The sequence below is a fragment of the Sinohyriopsis cumingii genome, chromosome 19, assembly GCF_028554795.1.
Source record: "Sinohyriopsis cumingii isolate HCF-2022 chromosome 19, ASM2855479v2, whole genome shotgun sequence".
Lineage (NCBI taxonomy): Eukaryota > Metazoa > Mollusca > Bivalvia > Unionida > Unionidae > Sinohyriopsis > Sinohyriopsis cumingii.
The window spans coordinates 32,071,633-32,097,968 of NC_142979.1; the positions used below are offsets into that span (position 1 = coordinate 32,071,633).

General features: G+C 37.6%; 1 protein-coding gene across 7 annotated transcripts in view; it reads right to left on the reverse strand.

Annotated features, from left to right (window-relative positions):
* LOC149775392 (uncharacterized) overlaps positions 1-26,336 on the reverse strand; it is a 213,690-nt gene that overhangs the window by 36,189 nt on the left and 151,165 nt on the right. For all 7 annotated transcript variants that reach the window (XM_089943911.1, XM_089943908.1, XM_089943912.1 and 4 more), the window contains 4 exons: positions 22,319-22,396; positions 21,346-21,565; positions 15,546-15,751; positions 5,121-5,254 (listed from right to left, as the gene is read on the reverse strand). In XM_089943911.1, coding sequence (XP_089800037.1) covers positions 5,121-5,254; positions 15,546-15,751; positions 21,346-21,565; positions 22,319-22,396 — 638 coding nt within the window. The remainder of the gene's footprint in view (positions 1-5,120; positions 5,255-15,545; positions 15,752-21,345; positions 21,566-22,318; positions 22,397-26,336) is intronic.

A 26,336-nucleotide genomic window follows, 5' to 3' on the forward strand; every position in this document is an offset into this window, starting at 1 on the left:
ACTGCATATCTGGATCAACTGTCTCAGTTTAATACACAGTACAGGTAAATACTGAACATTTAAACAGTCAACTCCGAATTCTCATGCGACCCATATTGCTAACTGAATGCATAATGTGATAGCAGATCTGGGTCAGCTATTTCACAAACACAGTACATAAAGTAAATATAGAACGTTTAAATAGTTAACCTTGAATTCTCATGTGACTTGTATTAATAACTGAAATGCACTGCATATGGGTAAATATAGAATAATTATATAGTTAACTCTGAATTATCATGTCACTTGTACTAATAACTGAAATATAGTACATACAGGTAAATCTAGAACATTTAAATAGTTAACCCCGAGTTCTTATGTGACTGATGGTAATAACTGCCAAGAATCAAAACTGAGAAGTTATACGTCAGATGTACGTGTGTATGTGTGTGATTTGGATTTGTAATGTAGCTTTAACAATGTTTCAGTCATGTCGCTACGATGTCTGCAATGTGACAGTTTATAGTGATGTATAGCACTTTGGCATCATGCCACAGACATGTAGCATGATGTCCCACCCAGTCACATTATTCTGACACCAGGCCGACCAGTCCTAGCACTAACCTCTTAATGCTGAGCACCAAGCGAGGCAGCTGTTAGTACCATTTTTATAAGTCTTGGTATGACTCAGCTGGGGATTGAACCCACAACCTCCCTCATCCAAGGTGAGGTCAGAAGCATAAATTTGAAATTTAACATTAGAAATGTGTTAAACCCGTGGAGCAAAATAATGAACATGGCTAGCACATCTTTGAGTATTTATCTTCATTTTGGAAAACTTACTTCAAAAATATTTTCTATATTGAAGTTTAAGATTACGATCTGAACATATAAATAAGTTAGAAATGTAAGTCCAATAATTGGCAAACAATGATAGAGAAAATTCCCTTGCATTAAGTATGACTAACTGAAATTATGGAGCATTTAACTTTATAAAAAAATGGACATTTCTACAAAGGCAAACAACCCTGAATTACACACAATTTATAGATTGATGTGCATTTGTTTGTTTTACCCTTAAACTGAATATCTCTCCCTCAGTAAGAGTCATTACAAAAAAAAGTATGAGAAAAAAGTACCCTATAACTAGCCAACTATCTAAATATTGCTTAAGGAGCTTTAAAAAAGTCATTAAATTGAAACTCAGGGATACACAAATATAAGATTATGTTGACAAGATAATCTTTTTCAGTGTGACTCAGTAATTAAGTCATATCAATTTTCTGCAACAGAAAGCATGCATGGTCAACTTATGGCAGGTTGAAGAGGTTTTTCAAAGTTCTTGTTTTCTTTTTACAGACTTGATTATTTTTTGTCACAGGACTGTCAGAGCTCCAAGAACCCATTACAACTTTAGCAGCCAGTTGATGACTTACTAGAAAATTTTAGTCACCATGTAAAAATCTTAGATTGCAAATCCCATTGCCCGTAACCTGGCTGCATTACACAATGAGAACAGAAATTTGAATGGGGAATTAATGGGACAAGAAGACAAAAAGTGAACATTTTAGTTAAAGCAATTAAAAAGAATTACCAAAAAGCATAAGGATAGTTTCAATTAGGATCTGGTTGATTTAAGTAATAGCAATTATGTTTTCTCATAATTATTTTCATGTAAATCAGTAATGTGTGCCAAACAAGTTTATGATTTTACATCATTTTCAAACAAAATTTATGTCCAACTCTTTTTCTTCAATTCTGATTCCTTTTTTGCTAAAAGACATGTTTTCCTCAAGGTTCTTGCTGTTAACCTATGACCAAATGTTTTATTAATGTCCACCTTACTCAATGAATCAGCTGAGTTGATCTTGCAAAACAAATGAAGTGTGTCAATATCCCTTTATACTTTTGATGCTGTTGACAATGCTGATGCTTCTCATTTGCATTCTGCTGTACAGGGGTTCAAAAACAAGAATTTCAACAACTTTATAACTTCTGCATTATTCTGGTCTACAATTCTTAATAACTGTGACATTCACATCTGCTCTTGGAATCTCTGTATGTCTTCGCCATAACCTTTAGGCTGATGTACTATCCATGTTTTCAGCATGTTCTATAAGGAAGAGTATTAGGGGACTTCGAGCAATTTTGTTTTACTGAATGCTGCAAAAGAACGTCCACAAGGTGCTTGATTGAAGTTTAAAACAGAAATAAAGTTGGAAAGCTATGTTGTTTCCTTTACTTCAATCAGTAAAAACAACAGCTTTAGGTTTTGAAATTAAATCATGCCATAGTACAATGGATGCATCACAACTACAGAAAGCATCCAATCTGTATATCAACAGAATCAATAGAAAACAACTATGAACAAAACAGATTCAAATAGATATCTGTTCCATTTCAGTAAAAGACAGCATCATGGATACTTTAACAAGCTGCTAATCCCTTAGCTTAGCGTAACTGACAACTAATAGCATATGGTAATGCTCAATACACTGAACCAGTGATGCATTACCCTGAAAGCATGACAAGTGAATTTATGAATTATAATTAAGGAAATAGAAAGAACATAAATAATTAGACATGTTTCCCATTCATAGTCAAGTGCTTCACTTTATGCATGAAGTTTAAAGCTACTGGCACAAGTAAGCTGATGATGCGGTGAGGAACCTTCAAATGGAACATGGGTTTGGGCTGGATATTATTGATTTACCAATTTTTAGTAGCAACTTCAAAATGAATATGCCACATTTTGCCAGTGAGCTTAATGTTTTGCCAGGCAAATTAGATAAGTTTTATCTTACAAGCCCAATGTGCAATTTACTTAGAATATGGTAGGGACCCAATAAAGATTTAGAGAAGGCCATGGTGATGTGGTGTGCACTGATTTACGGTAATTTGATTGCCAGTAAATTTACATACAACTATAATTCCCATTTTTTTTTCTGTGTGTGAATTTTTATGAATTTGTATCAGATTTTATAAGACTGACTGTACAGGTCATGTATTAAACCAGTTTTTTATAGGCGGTAGGACAGACTAGTATATAACTGTAATCAGAAAATATGGATGACATTTTGCAAGTTTCCTCATTGTGATTCTTAATGTAGCCAGTTGAAAATTTCCACTTGCAATTTCTCTTAAATTTTTTTCACAAAAGTAACCATTTTTAGTATTAACCTGAAGGAGTGATTGCAATTATCAAAATTATAAAAAGAAATGTATCCTTTTCATTATGCAATAAGAAACAGAGATTGTAACCCTGCCATTTCATACCCTGTCTTTCCCAGTTTTCATAGTGTTACAATATAAAATAGTGGTCATATTAATAACATCATTATGTAATGATCACATTATTTCAAGCTCTGCAGTAAGCATTGATCTGAAAAAAAGCATACTACTTTTAATGTTCATGATGAGCATCCACACAACATAGATTCAGATATGCCAGTACACTGTACTCAGCTGATCTGAGCTGTGAACAGCATTGATCCAGATATGCCAGTACATTACACACAGCATAGATCCAGATAGGCCAGTGAATTATAAAACAGTAGATCTGAGGTGTGTACAGCATAGATGTAGATAGGCCAGTGCATTATAAAACAGTAGATCTGAGGTGTGTACAGCATAGATCTAGATAGGCCAGTGCATTATAAAGCAGTAGATCTGAGACATGAACACCATAGGTCCAGATAGGCCAGTGCATGATAAAACAGTAGATCTGACGTGTGAACAGCATAGACCTAGATAGGCCAGTGCATTATAAAACAGTAGATCTGAGATGTGATCAGCACAGATCTAGATAGGCCAGTGCATTATAAAACAGTAGATCTGAGATGTGAACATCATATAGATAGGCCATTGCATTATAAAACAGTAGATCTGAGGTGTGAACGGCATAGATGTAGATAGGCCAGTACATGATACAACTGATCTGAGGTGTGCATTTTACAGCACTAAATCTGAACTGTGAACATTATAGATCCAAATATGCCAAATTCATTAAACAACAGATGATCTGGGCTAGAAACAACACTAATCCAGCTATGCCAGCTCTGAACAGCCTAGTTCCAGATATGTTGCTGCATTATACAAGGGGCCCCGAGTGGCCGAGTGGTCTAAAGCGCTCTTCGTTACGGATCACTGCCATCTCACCTCTGTCTGCGGCGGTTCAAGTCTAAGATTCAGCCAATGTGGGCATGTGAGAAAGCCTGCCAGTAGCTTCTCGTGGGTCGGTGGTTCTTTCCGGGGTTTTCCGGGTTCTTCCTCCACCATTAATACTGGCCGCCATGTATAGCCTATCGTGCTGAAAAATGGCGTTAAACCCCACAACAACAACAACAACAACAGCATTATACAACAGCTGAACTGTGCTGCAAAGAGCACAGATTCAGCTGTGTGAGTTGTGAACAACAATTTAAATTTGCTGGTGCATTATGACACTCAATCAGGGATATGAACAGCACAGATCAAAATATGCTGCTGCATTATACAACTGTAGACGTGGGCTGTGAACAGCACTGATCAGGATATTCTGGTACATTATACAACAGTGGGTCTGGGCTGTGAACAGCATAAATCTAGACATGCTGGTACATTATGCAACTGTAGATCTGGGTCTTACATGCAAGCTACAGTAAGGTTTACGTTATGTACAGATACACACAATAGTGGTGGATGTTCATTTGATTTGCTTTGTCAAAATGTATTTGCTTTGATGTACAAATTCAATAAGGTTATACTGGTTGCTGTATGAATCAATTGTCCTCCACAGTGTTAGGTAGATGACATATATTCACAGTCATTATTGATTTATATTAACCTATATTAAATGCACAGCCACTTTACACAGTGTAGACCTGGATCTACCATCATATGTGCCAAAAAATCAGGGTTTACATTCTTTTTCCTGTTCATTAACTCCAGCAGATAGCAATATAACCTTATCTGGTAGTGCATTATCTAACAGGAGATGTGGTAAGCTGCAACTTGTGGGTGTGTGTTACATGTATAATGAAGTAAATATGATACAAGTCATTTGCTTGAACTAAACATTTGTTACTTCCATTAATCAGGGCAGAGGATGAGATATCTTGAGTAAAATTTAACAAGCTTCAAGATATAAAAACTAAAGATACCTTTCCTCATCCATCCAATGTTTGTACACTGCAGACTCTAGGAGAAATCGGACAGCATGTAGTCTACCATGGCGACAGGCTACCATTAGAGGAGTGTCTCCATTTTTGTCACGTAGATTGTGATCAAATTTGGGCTGTAAAATAAAATGAAATTCCTCTTTACCCTAAACATACCTGTTTTGAATCATTTGACATGGTTAATATGTCTTGCCATATGTGCTTCACAGCACATGACAACTTTGTTTTTTATAAAGATCATAGGCATTGTGAATTATATGACAGTTAGGATAACAGATGTTTATTATTTACATCATGTTCCTTTGTTATTTAAGAAAACCACGTACAGTCCTAGCCGTTTATGTTGACATCCTCAGGCCCGAGGAAATATTGTCGACATAGGCAGATGTCGACATAAGTGTTGGCAGGGGGTGGGGGGCTGAAAAACAAGATACAAGTTAAATTCGTCAGTAAGGGGTGACGTGTCATCAGTGAGTAGCATTTACACTTTGGGAAAACAAACAATGGAAATTTTGAGTACATAAAGACAAAACCAGTGTGACATACACTTATATATTGACAAATTACATTTTGGTTACCTTTGTGCAATAAAATCCACAAAAAAATATTGCATCGGTCACATCCTGATATGAAAAACATTCACTATGATACTCAATGTCGATATTCAATGTTGGCATTAGCACATGGTTGCATAGTTGTTAATCACATGCTTCAAGTACATGTACTTAAATTGTCCTAGATTTTGGTCAGTCTGTTCCCATCTTATTGAGGCTACCAAGGGGATGGGGCTATTCACAGGGAAATGAAAACCTGTCAACAAGTTGGTTTAAAAAGTACAAGTATTTAGTTACAGAAGTCATCATGAAAAGTACATAAAAGCGAACAAGAGATATGCGGCTGATGTGATTAATGAAGACATAATATTGTATACATTGACACATGCTAAACAGAGTTAAAAAGGAAACTTTCACAGGAAAATAAACTTATTTTAATCATTGATCACATGGGAAAATGCAAGAAGCAATCAGATTTCATTAATTGTATTTAAGTCGGCGCAAGAGTCCAACCTTTTATAGGACCAAACAAAAGCATGGTTTTAAAACCGACCGCGACATTAAAGAATGGCAGCAAGATCAACTAATTATTGAATAAAGTACAGGTTGAAACTGGCCGCTTGACAACATAAATGATTAGGTGGGAAAATTAAAGCCTGGTGGCAAGATCAACTAATTGTTGAACAAAAGTATGGGTTTGGAACTGGCAGATTGTCGACATAGATGATTAGAAAACAAAGGATTTGTTCAAGCTGGAACCAAGGGCTTCTGTCGACATGTACGTTTATTTTTTTATCTCACTGTCGACATAAGCATGACAATTTTAGTAGTAATAGTAGACCAAGGGACCGGGACTTTGCTTTTTTGTCGAAATAGGTGGCTTGTCGACATAAGTGATGTCAATATAAGTGGGTAGGACTGTATTTCATTATTTGTGAATGAAAATAAAATTTTATTGCATATTATATTTCTCTGAGAATACTTACCCAATCATTTTAACATTTACAGTGTAAGCCTGCTATCTCTCTCCTGAATCCAACCCTGCTCAAAGAAGAAAATGTGTATTTTTAGTCCATAACTTACAGACACAGTGCTGTAACTCTTGTCCATTACACCCCTGGCCACCACTAAGTGTCACCAGTTTCAAGCTGAGAGACTTACCATCAAAGATGCTTGCACAGCAGGTTGGGTGGAAGGGTCTTTAAATAATGTAATTACCGGTCCAGTAAGTATTCTTGGAGAAACATAATTATCATAAAATTTTGTCTCTCCTTTGAACACATTCCCTAATCACATTAACATTAGGAGAATAGTTATGGATGGAGGAAATACAGAGCATCCTACCTATACCTCAGGTATCCTTCTAGGGAAGAAGGCTGGATTCTTCATGTGACTGGTAACCCATTCTCCCTTCTTAAAGCAACACAGCCTATGGTCACATGATCCATGATCATTCTATCAGGTTAAGAAGATTAATGAAATCTTACTGTCAAAATTCACTTATAGGCTCTGAGACATACTAGTCACATACAAATCCAGTAAAACTAAGAGGCTGTGATGGTTTCACTAGGTCTGGTGGTCATCTGGAACACAACCACAATAACACCAGACTCTGATTTTGTCTCTGCAAATGTAAATTCCTGAGATAAAATCTCAAGGAGATTGACTCTGCATGCTAGCCAACAGCTTCTATGATGTCTTGAATCAAATTGCTGCATTCAAATGTGAGGCTCACAGAGATTGGTCTACTTTCATGAGCTGAAATCCTAAAGTGGCAACTTTGATCTCTTGAGACTTCAGAGTATGCTGAGCATATAACTCATGAAGACAGGGCTTGAGAGGCAATATCCTGCTTTCCTGCCATGACAGTAAGACTTGTCCCATCAGAGAAGGGCTATCAGAATTATCTTGCAATTCTGATCCCATATATTTTGTATTAATTTTAGAATTAAAATAGGGTGTGGGGAAGCAAAGGCACATAACCCCTTCCAGCTGACTGACAGCACATCGATGGCCCAAGCTTCTGGGTCTGGGACCAGTGAAACAAAGGTGGGCAGCTTGTGGTTCCACCTTGTCACATAGAGGTTGATCATCTGATGCCCCCAAATCATACAAATTCCATGAAAAACTTATGGATGAAGGGACAATTCATATGAAAAAATAGACCCTGTCTGTACCGAACATTAGCCAAGTCATTGTGACTGCTGAGAACGTGTCTGATTTGCATGTCAATCTAAAGCTGGTGACAACAATGAAAGTATCAAACCAGCAAACACAGACCGGGTGATTTTGTGCCCTCTTTGAGGAGGCAAGTTACCACTACAGAGTTCTCTGGCGTAATCATGACTGACTTCCCAGAGAGTTGGTCCATACATAACTGCACGGCATTCATGACTGCTTTCATTTCTAGAAGGTTGGTGTGAAGAGGCTGTTCTTTGGTCCCCATTTGCTACTGGACATATCAAAGTCCAGCAGAATGTTGGGTACCCAACTGCATTTACTGGATTTGTACCTATCATTTTCAGTTGTGGTTTGTCCAAAGGAATTCCTATTGTGAGCCAATCATGATTGTGCCACTGACACAGGAAAGATTGTGCCTTGTTTGTGATACTGACCCTGCGGTTTGAGTGGACTGGAAATGAGCCAGCCAAGTAATTTGTAATGGGTGCATACAAAGACAGCCAAGCAGGACCTAATCCACTGCCACAATGAGTAACCCGAGGAGCTGCAAGAACTCTCACTGAAATCAATATCCTGCTGGAAACAGACTCTATCAATCTGATGATGTAGGACACAGACATGAGGGAGGCCAATGAGACTGAGATGAGATCGACAAAACATTGAGATGGCTGAAGGTCAGAATTTTCCCAGACACAAAAGGGATAGAATATCAAAGACAACAGCACTTATCATATGTTTTTTAAAGGAGATCAGCCAGATAAGCTGCTGTTGTCCTAGAGGATGTTGACAGGAACAGGGTGACAATGCAATCCATAATTTTGGTGAAGATCCTGAGGCTGATGATGAGGTCATAGGGAAAGACTTTAATTGGTAAACTTGTCACAGTAAACAAACGAAGAAATTTTCCTGATACCAGGTGAATAAGGACAGAAAGTAGGTGTCTGTGCAATAGAGATTGATTTCAGAATCATCTCTTTCGATAGAGAGTCAGATAAACCTCAGTCTCCATCTGGAACTTCAGCTGAAAAGTTAATTCATTGAGGTGACTCGGGTCTATAATCAGCCTCAGCTTGCCATTGGCCTTTTTTGTTATGGACCAGCAGTGAATAGAACCCCAAAGGTTGTTGTTTTTGTACAATCTCATCCACCTGTTTGTTGATGAGCACCTGTATCTCCTTCTGAAGAAAATGGCCCTTCTCCCAAGCTGATGGCATATCCATTAGAAAGGGAGAGAGGAAGAAAGAGGAATAAAATCTGAAACCCCTATGAAATGATTTGGTTATCACCCATGGGTTTTGCAGGAATAAAATGATCAAACGTGAATGGAGCTACAGGGTCTGGTGCTACCAGTCGGATGCCCATGGGCAGTAATGGTTTCAGCATCAGAAAATAGGAGGCTTTGGGGTAGAGAACCATGGTTTCTTAGCTTTCCTGTAAGACTGATTCCTAGACTGATTTGGTTCTTGTCTGCTACCAAGGTCAAGATTTGAACAATCCTTGGGTTATCCTTTTGTTTGGCTTGCTTGTTATACCTCCAATGTAGCAGGGAAAATGTATTCCCAAACGGGAATCCAAATGAAGAAACCGCTTGGAAAGGCAGTTCCTGAATTACCTGCCTAAAAACGTCTTAAATTTTGCCCACAAACAGCATTGGTGAGCAAATGGAGACATTCTTAAAGCCAGGGCATGATGCAGTTTTAGTGATGTGGTGGCGTAAGCATGCATTATGAGGTATCAAGTCAAGATAACACATTAGCCATTGTATGGTTAGCTGCTTTGCTAATGACCTGACCAATTTGGGCCACTGTCACCTAGGCATGCTGATTGGTAAGATCCAGCATTAAAGACATGAACCAACTTCGATGTGGGAAAAACTACTTGTCCACGTCATAAAATGGTGGGGCAGATATGTTAACCACTATATTCTCATCCAATGCCAGGAGTTCAGTATGGAAGACAGCTCAATATGTCCTGTACCAGCAAGATGAAAATGTGGTGGCACTTAGCTTTTCAAAAAGAAGATAATTTTTATTCCTTGGGTCACAGACTAATTCAGACAGATTCAATTTCAGAGTCATGCATTGTAGTAGAGGGCATCCTAAACTCTGCAATGCCTGGTATATCTCTTAAACAGCAGTCTCAAAACTAAACTCCATCCTCATCATGGTCGGATAGGAGAAGGGCTGTTGCTCAGAAGTATTTTTACACTCAACAAGTGAATACTCAAGGTACTTGACTGCTTCCATTTTGGGATAAACCATGCCCTAGGTTAATGATGATGCAATACCACTGTCCCTAAAAAAACAATTTAATGCTAATACCCAGTGAGGAGCAGTGAAAATAGGATAAGCTGGCTCTGTCTGGAGATTTTGCTGCACCTCAGCAGACCGCTGGCTAACTCGGAAACTGGTCAGCCCTGTTGTCAGACGTACAGAAGTGGGACTAGTTGGTTTCAGTACCAGTCATGCAAAAAGCAGATTTTCTGTTCCCCTTCCTGTTCCAGTCTGCATGTGTAAACATCAAGATTCCAATCCATATAAATATATGAAGCCATATGTCTGCCTACATATTCAGATTTATCAATAAGATCCCTGTAATCAAGTCGGAGTTGGGCTGGCTGGACAGCTGGTATAGCTTCAGACAGCACTGGATAAAAAAAATGCGCCAAACAATCCCCTATTTTATCCACATTTTTTGCAAAAGAATAAAAGAGAGGTAAAATGTGGCATGAAGTCAGGAATTCGGTCGTCATCTCTTGTACCAGTTGATGTATATGCTGTGTAAAGGCTGGCATATCCAACTGATAATGTAACATATCTGCATTTGTCTCCTCCAAATCTTCTGATGTCACAAGTGATTCTATATACAGATGTAAACTTAGTACATCTGTATTTGTCTTGCATGCTTTTCCCCTCTTCTCCTTGCCTTTTGCCAGCCAGGTGTCCATGGACCACAAATTGCAAATGCTGCAAAGGGAAGATGTGGTGAATTTTGTACATGACAGGCAGAACTTCTTGCATTTACTGCACTTAAAAGACATATTTCTGAAACAATAAAGAAACAGAAGCAAATGATAAATTAACATGAGTCTTCGTTAAATAATTTGCTCAATAACACCCATTATAAAACAGACTGCCCGAGCTAAAGAAAGCACGCACAAATATTGAAAGTCAACATGCATCAACTACAGAATGTTGTACCATGTGGTCTAAAAAGACGAACTCAGAGAAAGCTATAAATTTCACAAAATATCTGCCAAATGAAAACAATAATGTACACCATCTTTTCATGACTACATATTAGTCCAAACAAATCCCAGAAAGTCTGAATGGATGGCATAAATTTCACACACAAAGACCAGGATTATAGAAGTGAAGCTTAAACTGGTGACACCTAGTGGTTGCAAGGTAAGGTAGGGAGCAACAGTGTATGTCTTTTAGTAAGCTGCTTTTGGGAGGTTTATATTCCTAATGTTCATGTGATCGAGAAAGGTATTCGAAGGAAAAGGTAGTAAGCTCATTCGCAATACTAGTATGTACATATATTCTTTCTCTTTCACACACATGCAATAAATGGGTTAAGTTCAAATGACATGGGAGTGCTAGTTAAGTTCAAATGACATGGGAGTGCTAGTTAAGTTCAAATGACATGGGAGTGCTAGTTAAGTTCAAATGACATGGGAGTGCTAGCATGGCATTAACAGGAAGTGCCAGTTACATGTCACAAATGTACCACCTTCAATGATAAAATGGATAACCCTCTGTGTCCAACAAGCTGAGGAATTAATGCTGACTGCTCCTAAACCGGAGGACCAACAGTGCTCAAAATTTACAAATGTAATAAATACAATGTACTCTGCAGATTGAGGACATACTAGTCCTCAGGTTGCATTTTCCATTTAAGAGTTGGAAATGTTGAAAATAGCAAATACTGACAGATAATTAGATGGACATGAGACAGACAATGAACGATATATATTGGGCTATGTAATATACTTGCATGGACATATACAGGGCTATGTAATATACTCATATGGATTTCAGCCAGGGCCATGCTATATACTCATATGGATTTCAGCCAGGGCCATGCTATTTACTCACATGAATTTCAGCTAGGGCTATCCTATACACTCACATGGACAGAGACAGGGCCATACCATATTTACTCACATGGACAGAGACTGGGCCATGCTATATTTACTCACATGGACAGATACAGGGCTAAGTTATATTTACACACATGGACAGATACAGGGCTGTGCTATATTTACACACATGGACAGAGACAGGGCTATGCCATATACTCATATGGACAGTTACAGGGCTATGCTATATACTCATATGGATTTCAGCCAGGGCCATGCTATTTACTCACACGGATTTCAGCTAGGGCTATCCTATATACTCACATGGACAGATACAGGGTTATGCTATACACTCACATGGACAGATACAGGGCCATACCATATTTACTCACATGGACAGAGACAGGGCCATTCCATATTTACTCACATGGACAGAGACAGGGCCATGCTATATTTACTCACATGGACAGATACAGGGCTAAGTTATATTTACACACATGGACAGATACAGGGTTGTGCTATATTTACACACATGGACAGAGACCGGGCTATGCCATATACTCATACGGACAGTTACTGGGCTATGCTATACACTCACATAGATTTCAGCCAGGGACATGCTATATAATCACATGGACAGAGACAGGGCCAAGCTATATACTCACATGGACAGATACAAGGCCATGCTATATACTCACATGGACAGATACAGGGCCATGCTATTTACTCACATGGACAGATACAGGGCCATGCTATTTACTCACATGGATTTAACGAGGACAGATACAGGGCTATGCTATGAACTCACATTGACAGATACAGGGCCATGCTATATTTACACACATTAACAGAGACAGGGCCATGCTATTTGCTCACATGGACAAATACAGGGCAATGCTATATACTCATACAGATTTCAACCACAATGGCTGGTGTATACTCACATGGACTGATTCAGGACCATGCTATACACTCACATGGATAGATACAAGACCATGCTATACACTTACATGGACATGTACAGGACCATAATCTACTCTAATGCGGACAGATACAGGGCTATGCTATGAACTCACATTAACAGATACACAGCCATGCTATTTTTACACACATGGACAGAGACAGGGCCATGCCATATACTCACATGGACAGATACAGGGCAATGCTATATACTCATACAGATTTCAGCCACATTGGCTGGTATATGCTCACATGGACTGTTACAGGACCATGCTATACACTCACATGGATAGATACAAGACCATGCTATACACTTACATGGACATGTACAGGACCATAATCTACTCTAATGCGGACAGATACAGGGCTATGCTATGAACTCACATTAACAGATACACAGCCATGCTATTTTTACACACATGGACAGAGACAGGGCCATGCCATATACTCACATGGACAGATACAGGGCAATGCTATATACTCATACAGGTTTCAGCCACATTGGCTGGTATATACTCACATGGACTGTTACAGGACCATGCTATACACTCACATGGATAGATACAAGACCATGCTATACACTTACATGGACATGTACAGGACCATGATCTACTCTAATGCGGACAGATACAGGGCTATGCTATGAACTCACATTAACAGATACATGGCCATGCTATTTTTACACACATGGACAGAGACAGGGCCATGCCATATACTCACATGGACAGATACAGGGCAATGCTATATACTCATACAGATTTCAGCCACATTGGCTGGTATATGCTCACATGGACTGTTACAGGACCATGCTATACACTCACATGGATAGATACAAGACCATGCTATAACCTTACATGGACATGTACAGGACCATGATCTACTCTAATGCGGACAGATACAGGGCTATGCTATGAACTCACATTAACAGATACAGGGCTATGCCATTTTTACACACATGGATAGAGACAGGGCCATGCCATATACTCACACGGACAGTTACAGGGCTATCCACTATACTAAGATAGATTTCAGGCAGGGCCATGCTATATAATCACATGAACAGATACAGGAACATGCTATACACTCACATGGACAGGTACAAGGCCATGCTATTTACTCACATTGACTTCAGCCAGGGGTATGCTATATACTCACATGGACAGATACAGGACCATGCTATACACTCACATTGACAGATACAGGACCATGCTATACACTCACATGGACAGATACAGGACCATGCTATACACTCACACTGACAGATACAGGACCATGCTATACACTCACATGGACAGATACAGGACCATGCTATACACTCACATTGACAGATACAGGACCATGCTATACACTCACATGGACAGATACAGGACCATGCTATACACTCACACTGACAGATACAGGAACATGCTGATTACTCATATTGACAGATACAGGACCATGCTATATACTCACATGGACAGATACAGTAACATGATATACACTTACATGGACTGATACAAGACCATGCTATTTACTCACATTGACTTCAGCCAGGGGTATGCTATATACTCACATGGTCAGATACAGTAACATGCTATACACTCACATGGACTGATACAGTAACATGCTATACACTCACATGGACAGATACAGGACCAATGCTAAATACTCTCATGGACTTCAGTCACATCAGTTTAAGAAAAATTGGCTTGCACATTAGAATATGTTTTGCAATAATTTCTGACATTGGGAATGAAAAGAGGGAAGTGAATTTAGCATGCCCTTCTTACTATATTATACTTCCATAAATTGACAACAAGTAATGAAATTCTGCATTAAGTGAGGTTTTTTAAACGATAAGATGAGTTTATCAGTTTGATGAAAAAACCAGACTTGTCAGTACAACACAGCTGTCCCAACCAATATTATACAATTGAATAAAACTGAGTTAAAAGTCAAACAGAGGCCATAACTACAATAAAGTAAAATTAAAAGTCAAACAGAGGCCATAACTTACAATAAAGTAGAGCTAAAAGTCAAATAGGGGCTGTAACTACAATAGTTAAAAGTCAAACAGGGGCCATATCTATAATAAAGTAGAGTTAAAAGTCAAACAGGGACCATAACTACAATAGAGTTAACTACAATAGAGTTAAAAATCAAATGGAGGTTATAACTACAATAAAGTAGAGCTAAAAGTCAAATAGGGGCCATAACTACAATAGAGTTAAAAATCAAATGGGGGCTATAACTACAATAAAGTAGAGCTAAAAGTCAAACAGGGGCCATAACTACAATAGAATTAGAAGTCAAACAGGGGCCATAACTACAATAACACTTGTCAGAACATGATGACAAATCAAACCTGACCTAAATCTTCCTAATGCAAAATCTTAAACCAAATCTGTTATCAATCCATGCTGATCTTCTATACTTACTTAATGGAAATGAATTTTGCAATCAATGTGACAAAACAGAATGAACAGACATTTGCAATAGTATGCACCATCCATATATGGGGTGGGGGCAATTAAATTACTTCAAAATATAAAGATAAAGCAGAAATCAGACACCGATTGGATATTCTAGGGAAAAAAGTGAATCAGACTTTTGCATAACTTACTGGTTAAACCACTGGCAGATACTTACCAGCCATAGTTTTTGCAGCTCTTGGAAAGCTTTTTTAGATTTGTCTGTAACAAGTTTCATAATTTGCTTTGTGTGTTCACCTCTAAAAGCATGAATCTTTATTCTAACTCCTTCATACTCAGCACAGCTAAACAATTCACCTTCAGAGTCAAGCAAAGCTACTGTAGCCCCATTGTCAATCAAAAGGTCCACAATATGTATGAACCCTGCAACAAATAAAAAACAACATCTTAGATACCTCAATATGCCACAGTGAAGACTTGTACCTTACAGATCCTGGTTTGTAATAATTGTCTTTGAAAAAGATGTCCATCAATAAAGAAAGACATAATAAACATTAATGTTATTACTATTATTAATATTAACAATATTATCATAATATAATATATTATTTATTGTTTGCTGCCAACTTTTAGAGAATAGCAAATGCTAGTACCTTAAGATTTCTCTATGAAAATGACTACTAAGTTCCAATGTCTAATTTGATTCAAGTTCCAGGAAATTAATAATAACAATACTAATAATAATACTAATAGTAATAAAAATAAATGTTCTACAGAACCCAGTGATTTGTCTGTAAACACCATTATGAAACTACTTCAATAGCTGAGACAGGAACTTCTTGCATATCAGGGTACAAACTTATGACATACCAAAATATTCAATTGAAGCTGCAGTTGAATATAGCCACTGAGATGATGTAGAGCTTTGAAAACTTTAACATATAACTTTAACATTGTTGACACTGCTGATTGGCATTCACAAGCAGACAAAAAATTAATTGTGCAGATCACTTTTTTGAACCCAATTTAATTTTTTTTAACAGTAAATTATGTTTCTTTGAGAATAATTACCTGATCACATTAACATTTGGAAACAAACTAAGCTGTCTCTCAAATCCTGCCATCCCAGAAAGACTAATTTATTTTTCTTTTCCACCAATACAGCATACAAAGGGAAAAAACTTGTTATCTCCCCTTGCCATATCAAGTTTGCTACCCTTGTACCAAATGTTCTCCAGTTTAAGCTTCAGTAAAACACCAAAGATGGTCACATCTGCATTGGTGCGTAGATTTGCTTGAGTCATGTGATCAGGTAAATATTCTTTACGAAACATTATTTACTATCAGATTTCCTTACTCCACTGAATACACTACTCTAACACATTTCTATTAGAATATTAAATAGGATGAAATGCAAGCATGTCTAACCTCTACCTTTGTCACCCTTCAAGAAGCAATATAGCTGCATCCATTGTAGGAGGATGTACCTCTCTTATAACATGCAGACGGCACAATCAAAAATAGAGCATGAGTACTACTATTGAGAAGCTGACCCTTGTAGGGTTTGGAGTGAATCACCTTAGTGATGAGAAGTTTCCTGGATAAAGCCAGCAAAGCTGAAAATTTCATATCAGAAATGGAGGTTGTACAACCATGAACAGGGCCTTTTGATTATCATGAGATTCAACGTATTCGTTACATTGAAAGCCCAACCAACTGTGCTGCCTCCATCTAAAACCTTGAAGAAGCAATGAACTGATTGAGCCAGCTCATTCTATTACATGTGGCAGCATTCTACTGGCCTTCAATATCATAAAAAGCCAGAGAAGCTCAGTTAGGAGAGCAGAAGATCGATATCATTCTGTAAAATGCCTGCCTTCATGTTCTTGTTCCATCATGGAAGAGGATGATGAAATGGGGTGGCAACTGGACAAAAGATATCACAGCCCCTCCAAAATGACTTTGATCACCCAACTGTTTGAGAAGATGTCAATTCATGTTATGAAAGGACTGTTGTTGTAGCAGCATGTTACTCCTGAGCATTTACTGATGGTTATTCCCTTATAAAAACTGCTGCTGAAGTCACCGAAGAAGGAAAGGGCTGACAAGGAGAGCTGAAGGGATAACCCCTGCACCACCTGCTTCCTGATTGTCTCACTGACCTCCCTGAATATAATGGGTGTGGCAAAAGGAACGAGCTTTGTGCCACTGCAAGAAGCAGTTTAAGCTCGTTGAACCCAAATATCTTGTGTCAATAAATCCAAACTGCATAAAACTGTTCTACTCTGCTAATAAACTTGAATATACAGCAATAAGATTTCTCGTGTATGGTCACTTGCAGCTTTTTCAGTTAGGTGGAAAATGGCCAAAGATGCTGAGGTAATAAAGACAATTCCTTATCAGCTTGACTGTGGCATTTAAAACCTGCTGATCTGCAATACATGTATCTTTGTCTAAGCTTGGAAAATCATGACATATATTCACACAGGACTGTTACCAGTGAGAACTGAACAATACCAGCAGTTTAAAAAGAATACTTTGGCATTACCATGGGCTTTAATTTTGTCTGAAATTTGCCCCAGTGATTAATGCAGTTTTCAGCAACTACAGAAGAATCCTAAAAGAGGGATGTTCATCTTTCTCAACAAGTCAAGGCTATACCCACCATCAATGAAAAAGTTATCTACATTGTGGATGCCTTCCATATATGGGTACAACATCTCCAATTCAACTGATGACAATGTATATTCCCCATAAGTATGTAGTGTTACATGCAAATGGAAAGCCATTAAATCTGGACACACCATGTCCATTACTGGGGCTCAAACTGCAAGACTTCGTGCTGTACAGGTGTGAAGGACTGGGCTGCCAGCAATGCATAAAAAGCCAGGATTGCTAGCAAGGTCTGGAAGGCAAGAACTGTTGACTATGCAGCTGGAGTGGGCAGCTGGGTGAATGGATTCTACAGTTGGCATACTGCAAATATCCAAAGCAGACACAGCTGCCAACTGAACTGTTTTTCAACATTCTGGTATCACTGATCACTAGTCATATAATTTGGAGATGGTTCAGTCAGATGGCTGGACATGCTGAACGGTAGTCAGGATGGCAAGATATGGATTGTATGGGTCTGGTATACAGTAGAGGCTGGTGGTAAGATTGATATATAACACCCTGTCTTACATGTACTAAGGTAATGCAGAGCACAGCATGTGGGGGGGGAGAGGGACTTTCACACAGTTTGCTGTCATAAAAAAGGACTACCTTTATTCAAAGTCCACTGTTGAAACGTGAGATGAAAATTCTCAAAACAAAGTTCCCAGACAGCCACACAAAACCTCTTGATGTGCCACCTTTTTCCTTGCATGCTGTAGGTTGCCAACCCCTGATATATCATATAGAGATGGGATAGGCATTTTTTTTTTTTCTTCTGGGAGGGCTGAATTTAAGAGGTACCAGATTATTTCCTAAAGTTGATGCAATCAGATAATGTATTCAACAAAGAAATGTACATGCCGGTACCAGCATGGAAATGATAAAAAAATACTTTAATCCATTTTTGTGGTTTTGATTGTTGCTGCAAACCACAAATTTAAAGACCCAACAAGCAATTATACATCTGTGAAGACAACAGTAAAGGTACATCAACAAATATTTCTATCAAGAAAAATGATTTTTTCTTCTTCTAGTAAATGTGTTTCTTCACTAATAGTTACCCAATCATAACAACTTAGGAGAGCTACTGTTACCTCACAAATCCAGCCCTCCCTGGTAAAACTTTTAGCTAAATAGCTAAAAGATACCTTCCCACCAAGGACAGAGTGATCTCCCCTTGATATCAGGATTGGCACTAAATCCCATGAATTTTTCAGTTACTACTGGAACAGAAGGCATGCTCTCTGTATCGATGTAACTGTGTGGAGGCTTGGAAGATGTATGCATATTATGACTGGATAAGTATTATCGAAAAAACATTTTACTACCAAACAAATTTGGTTTCTCTTTCAAATACATTACCCAATCATAATACCATAACAGAATAGGTAAGATACAGAGGGAGATACATCCCCTTACCAAGAAAGACCATCTCTGGTCCACTAAAGTATGTGAGACAACTTTTAGATGACCTGATTGGAAAATATGCGTTATACGTTGGGAAGTGGCTCCAAATGTCAGGAAGTGGATTCAAATGGGATAAAGTTTCCCTCTCACAAATCCAGCGAACCTGGAAAGGTAACCTTTTGCATCACTGTTAAGGGTTCCTCCAGATCAAAATGAGCCTGCAATCAGAGTTATATGTCCGAGTCCAGTCATGAAGGAACAGGGCCATCTTGGCATGATGTTGTCTAGAAGTTGAGATGGGGTATGGGATATTGATCCACATAACCAGTCTATAATTCTGGTATGTGAGGCTACAAATGAGACTGATGTTGCTCTCCATCATGCCATCAGTAGTGATATGGTTTTGGACCTTTGCATGAAGCTGATTGTTTTCATCCTTCAAGCTCTGTTTCTGGGCCTTGCCATTAGTACCCAAAGAAATGGCTATTTCTGGACCTTGCCATTAGTACCCAAAGAAATGCCTATTTCTGGGCCTTGCCAACAGAACCCAAAGAATTGCCTATTTCTATGCCTTGCCATTAGTACCCAAAGAATTGCCACCCACTGACTGTCTAAAATATGCAGGTCTGACATGTATATTTGAAATGACAACCAGAGAAATCTACGTATTGAATGGTTGTCAGATCTATGGTCTAAATCTGCAAGACAAAATGGAGCAGACCATATATACACGTAGTGTAACGAGTGTCCTGCTTTATGAAGTATCCCTGCAGTGCTACCAACTATGATAAATACCTGTAAAGGGGTGCACATGGCCTGTACAGGAAGAGAATTAGAGTATCTCTATTAATATTTACATAGTGGATGCTAAATAATCAATTCTAGTAACAAGTAACCTGTAAGAGGGTCAATTTTGACAACCTATACGCTTATAGTAGCTACATGTATGAAGTGGAAACCGAATAATCAATTCTAGCAACAACTTACCCCTAGGACGGTCAACTGACTGCCTATTAGGTATAATCGCTGAAGCATCACTTATACTAATTACAAATATGAAATGGATGCTACTGAGTAAACCATGTGTAGAAAACTTACTTGTACATCCTACTGTAATTTTCTTTATTACTCACAAAACCTGCACATAAAGTTAAATGAAGTGTCAATTTTGATATTTACAAAAAGTAGACACTAAAATATCCATTATGAGACAATGTTACCTGTAGGAATGGCCCTGTGACATTCTATACAGGTGAAATCAGTAAAGCATCACATATACAACTATGAAATTAGATGCCGAGACAAGAAACTGCATGCATCCAGACTCAGTGGAAATTATACAGCACTATTCAATTAGTTTTCTATATAATGCACCAGATATGCACACATTAATATGGCTATAGCATTGTGAGGGAATGCTATTGCGACCCATGCAAAGGGGCCTAAGTGTGAATGCAGATTGCAAAGTGATAGCATACTGAAAGTTAGGAAACTTTGTTGTCAGCAACATGAAGAACCAAAAAATTAGAAATATATAGATGGAACATACTTCCCTTCGAAGATTTAACTCATCCAACTTGTTCTGAGGTAGAAACTTCCAAACTGCTCATATGGATTCTGCTAGGTTTCTCTGTCTGTAGAGAGCATTCTACTAGACGAATGGAAGTAGTAACGGATCTGACACAAAGCCCGAAATCAAGATCATACTATTTGCCACCTAGGTGGACAGGTAACTTGTCGCTATTAGCTAAAAGGTTTTAACCTGGAAGGGTTGGATTTGCAAGGTAGTAGTAGTTCTTCTAAGACATTACGATTGGATAACATATTTGAATTAGAAACATAATTATGTGCAAAACCACAGTAAATGATGCCCTCAAAAATAAATAAATAAATTAAATAAATAATGCCCACAAAAATAATAAATTCACAGTATTATTTGATAAAAGTTGCCATACCCTTTTCTGCAGCAATTTGAAGGGCCGTCTTGTTTTCATTATTCAAAGCATTAATATCCAGGCCTTTCCGACAATCTGCATCAGATCTTGAACACAAAGATGTTTGGCTGCTACAGAACTGTAGAAGGTAGCGGGCAATTTTATGGTTTCCTGTTTTGGCCACCAGATGAAGCAATGTTGAGCCTGTTTGTGGATGTCTCTGCCGCATACTTGCACCTTTCTGTAATCAAACATTACAATCCAAAAAACACCTTGTCTAAATAAATGTACAGGTCATAACCTGAATCAGGTGTTCAAAATGATTTGGATGCTTCCTTGGCAGTAAACTGATGTGTTGGTATACTAAGGGGCATGAGAGTGAAGGACCAATGTACAGTGTTATGAGAGCAGTGGTACATTATGGGGCATACAGTGAAGGACCACTGTACAGTGTTATGAAAGCAGTGGTACATTATGGGGCATACAGTGAAGGACCAATGTACAGTGTTATGAAAGCAGTGGTACATTATGGGGCATACAGTGAAGGACCAATGTACAGTGTTATGAAACCAGTGGTACATTATGGGGCGTACAGTGAAGGACCAATGTACAGTGTTATGAAAGCAGTGATATACTATGGGTTTTCATAGTGACAGACTATGAAATCTTACAATTGTTGATGTTGCAGATGACATCATCACTCTGTTCACAAAACTGTAAAAAGCGTTAAACCATGCATGCATAGTAAAAAAAATTATACTCTCAACATAGATTCTGCCATGTGCCCATCAGCAACGAACATATTGGATAATAAGAATGTTACAAGAATTTTCAAGAATTAATTAGCCCACTTAATATGTGAATACTATATGCTCATGAACAGTATATTTATAAATCTGAAGCAATAGTGCATTTGTGTTTTAGTCGGAATAAAGGGTTTGGGAGACAAAAGGATTATTCTAATAAACTGTCCAAAAGTCTGTATATAGCTTACCTCTTGAAGAAGTTTTAAGACTTCTAGCTGTCCATTTTCAACTGCTAGAAACACAGCTGGTAAGTTACTGAGGTCACTCTGAAATGAGAACAGAATAAATAATAATTTCAAAAAAACTTCAGCTTGCTGATTTTATATCATACTTTAAGAAGATCAGAGATAACAACCATTAAACAGAAAAGCACTCCTTCAACACAGTGAAGAAGGACATTGCCTACAAGTTAATTTCATAATAGAAAACATTCCATCAATACAATAATAAACGTCATGGCCTGCATGTTAATCTCATGATAGAAAACATTCCATCAATAAAATAATGAAGGCATTGCATACATGAAATGTTAATCTCATGACAAAAAACATTCCATCAATACAGTAATGAAGGTCATGGCCTACATATTAATCTCATGATAGAAACCATTCCATCAATACAATATTGAAGGGACTGCATACATGACATGTTAATCTCATGACAGAAAGCATTCCATCAATACAATGACACGTTAATCTCAGGATAGAAAACATTCCATCAATACAATAATAAAGGCATTGCATACATTACATGTTAATCTCATGCTAGACAACATTCTATCAATACAATAATGAAAGCATTGCATACATGACATGTTAATCTCAGGATAGAAAACATTCCATCAATACAATAAAGAAGGCATTGCATACATGACATGTTAATCTCAGGATAGAAAACATTCCATCAATACAATATTGAAGGGATTGCATACATGACATGTTAATCTCAGGATAGAAAACATTCCATCAATACAATAATGAAGGCATTGCATACATGACATGTTAATCTCATGCTAGAAAACATTCCATCAATACAATAAAGAAGGCATTGCATACATGACATGTTAATCTCATGCTAGGAAACATTCCATCAATACAATAATGAAGGCATTGCATACATGACATGTTGATCTCATGCTAGAAAACATTCCATCAATGCAATAATGAAGGCATTGCATACATGACATGTTAATCTCATGCTAGAAACCATTCCATCAATACAATAATGAAGGCATTGCATACATGACATGTTAATCTCATGCTAGAAAACATTCTATCAATGCAATAATGAAGGCATTGGATACATGACATGTTAATCTCATGCTAGAAAATATTCCATCAATACAATAATGAAGGCATTGCATACATGACATGTTAATCTCATGCTAGAAAACATTCCATCAATACAATAATGAAGGCATTGCATACATGACATGTTAATCTCATGCTAGAAAACATTCCATCAATACAATAAAGAAGGCATTGCATACATGACATGTTAATCTCATGCTAGGAAACATTCCATCAATACAATAATGAAGGCATTGCATACATGACATGTTGATCTCATGCTAGAAAACATTCCATCAATGCAATAATGAAGGCATTGCATACATGACATGTTAATCTCAGGATAGAAACCATTCCATCAATACAATAATGAAGGCATTGCATACATGACATGTTAATCTCATGCTAGAAAACATTCCATCAATGCAATAATGAAGGCATTGGATACATGACATGTTAATCTCATGCTAGAAAATATTCCATCAATACAATAATGAAGGCATTGCATACATGACGTTAATTTCATGACAGAAAACATTCCATAAATATAGTAATGAAGGTCATGGCCTACATGTTAATCTCATGCTAGAAACCATTCCATCAATACAATAATGAATGCATTGCATACATGACATGTTAATCTCATGATAGAAAACATTCAATCAATACAATAATGAAGGCATTGCATACATGACATGTTGATCTCATGATAGAAAACATTCCATCAATACAATAATGAAGGCACTGCATACATGAAATGTTAATCTCATGACAGAAAACATTCCATCAATATAGTAATGAAGGTCATGGCCTACATGTTAATCTCATGATAGAAACCATTCCATCAATACAATAATGAATAGGGGTGAAACGATTCATTGATATACTGATGCATCAATACCTTTGCTGTAATGATACACGTATCGATACAGGAACTGGAGAATCAATAAAATGATACTTACCGTATGTAAGTCATTTTAGTCTTAAGCAGTCATAATTATTATAAGTTTGCCTTGTTATTCTTTAACTATAGAATTCATCTGAAACAGCATTTGAAGTCATAATCAAAAAGTCTATTTTGGAGCAGATGTATCCAAAGGATAATATCTGTGAGCTCTGGAAAATTTTAAATAACACCCACAAAAATGAGTTTCCCAACATCTTCAAGCTGACAATGCTAGCCATGCATATGCCCCTTCAGAAGGAAGACCAGAAAAATAGTCATACACAGATAAGTAACAGAATTTGCTCAGATATAATTAACAGATTAATACTTATACAACTAGAGGTGAAATTTTGATTTCAGTAGAGCCCTAAAAAAGTGAAGTGGAGCAGGAACAAAGAGAGATGGATATTGAAGTGTTAGGTAAATATTGATCTATGACTGTTTCCTCTTCCCCTTCTTCTTTTCTACTCCCCCTTTCTTTTCGGTAGCAAAGGGTGAAGACTCCCTTAGCATCTCTCCTCAAATTGTACACAGGGAACAAATTTGGATTTTTTTCTTTTTATGCACAGATATTTAACCAGTGAATGAAGGTTCTGATGGAATAAATAAAATTAGCACAGAATCAGCAAGGGGGGCAGATTTTAAGCCGTTCAAGCTTATCACCTTGTGTAAAATAGAAAAAATATAGAATAGGACAAGGCTTTGTGAATAGGTTTCCTTCTTCACTAAGAAATACAAGTACCTGTGGTCACAGCAGTTTTTGCATTCACAGGAAGTACAATGTGATAGATTTTGTTGGTATCCATTCTCATGCCACAGATATGTAGCATTATGTCTTAATGCTAAGTACCAAGTGAGACAGCTGCTAGTACCATTTTAAAAAGTTTTTCATATGACTTGGCTGGGGTTTGAACCCACAACCTCCCACATCCAAGGCAGATGCTCTAACCACTTAGACCACCGGAGCAGTCATTAGGAATTGTCTTAGTTTTGTAATGATTCATCCACAGTATGAACAATATTCATCACGAGGTTTAGAAAATATAAGCAAATTAAAATACTTCAACCAAAACCTTAATAAAGAGAACTATATTAACCAAAAGCTTTCTTCTGCCCCCTCTCATATTGTCTTCATATGATGAATATAACATGGCTGAGGTGATGTTATTTCATTTCTGACATGTTTTGTGTTCACATGACAGTTGCCATGAAAACAACACGCTGAAAAGAGATACATGTAAGACACAACATTCTCCAACATTTTCATGTATTTGTCAGTGATAGGCCCATCCAAAAATATTCACTAAATTTAAAATAGTTGTTGTTGTTGTTGCGGGGTTTAATGTCATTTTATCGCACAAGATAGGCTATACATGGCAGCCAGTATTAATGGTGGAGAAAGAACCGGGAAAGCCCGGAAAGAACCACCGACCCACGAGAAGCTACTGGCAAGCTTTCTCACATACCCACATAAGCCGAACCTGTGACTTGAACCCACGCAGACAGAGGTGAGATGGCAGTGATCCGTAACGGTGAGCACTTTAGACCACTCGGCCACTTAGGGCCCCGTTTAAAATGGTAATACATATATATATATATAAAACAACATTTGTATGCATTGGTGCTATATACTAAGATTTAATTAAGAAAAATAAACAAACCAGATTCTAAGAGTCAAAATAGAACACGCCCACTTATATGTAAACTTAGGGACAGATAAAGTTCCATTTCAAAATTAAAGCCACCATCTGGTTTGCATTATTACATAGCTACATAATAATGACAGTGTAGTCTGACCGACAAGATACTCCACTGGACTGTATTTATTTTATGTGTATTTTGAAAATTAATACTGTAACTATATAATGAATGATCAACTCAATGAAATTTTAAACACTACCCTGAGATGATCCATACTTGATATATAGTTCATAGTTTTATTTCTTCAACATCCCCCATTAATACAAACTG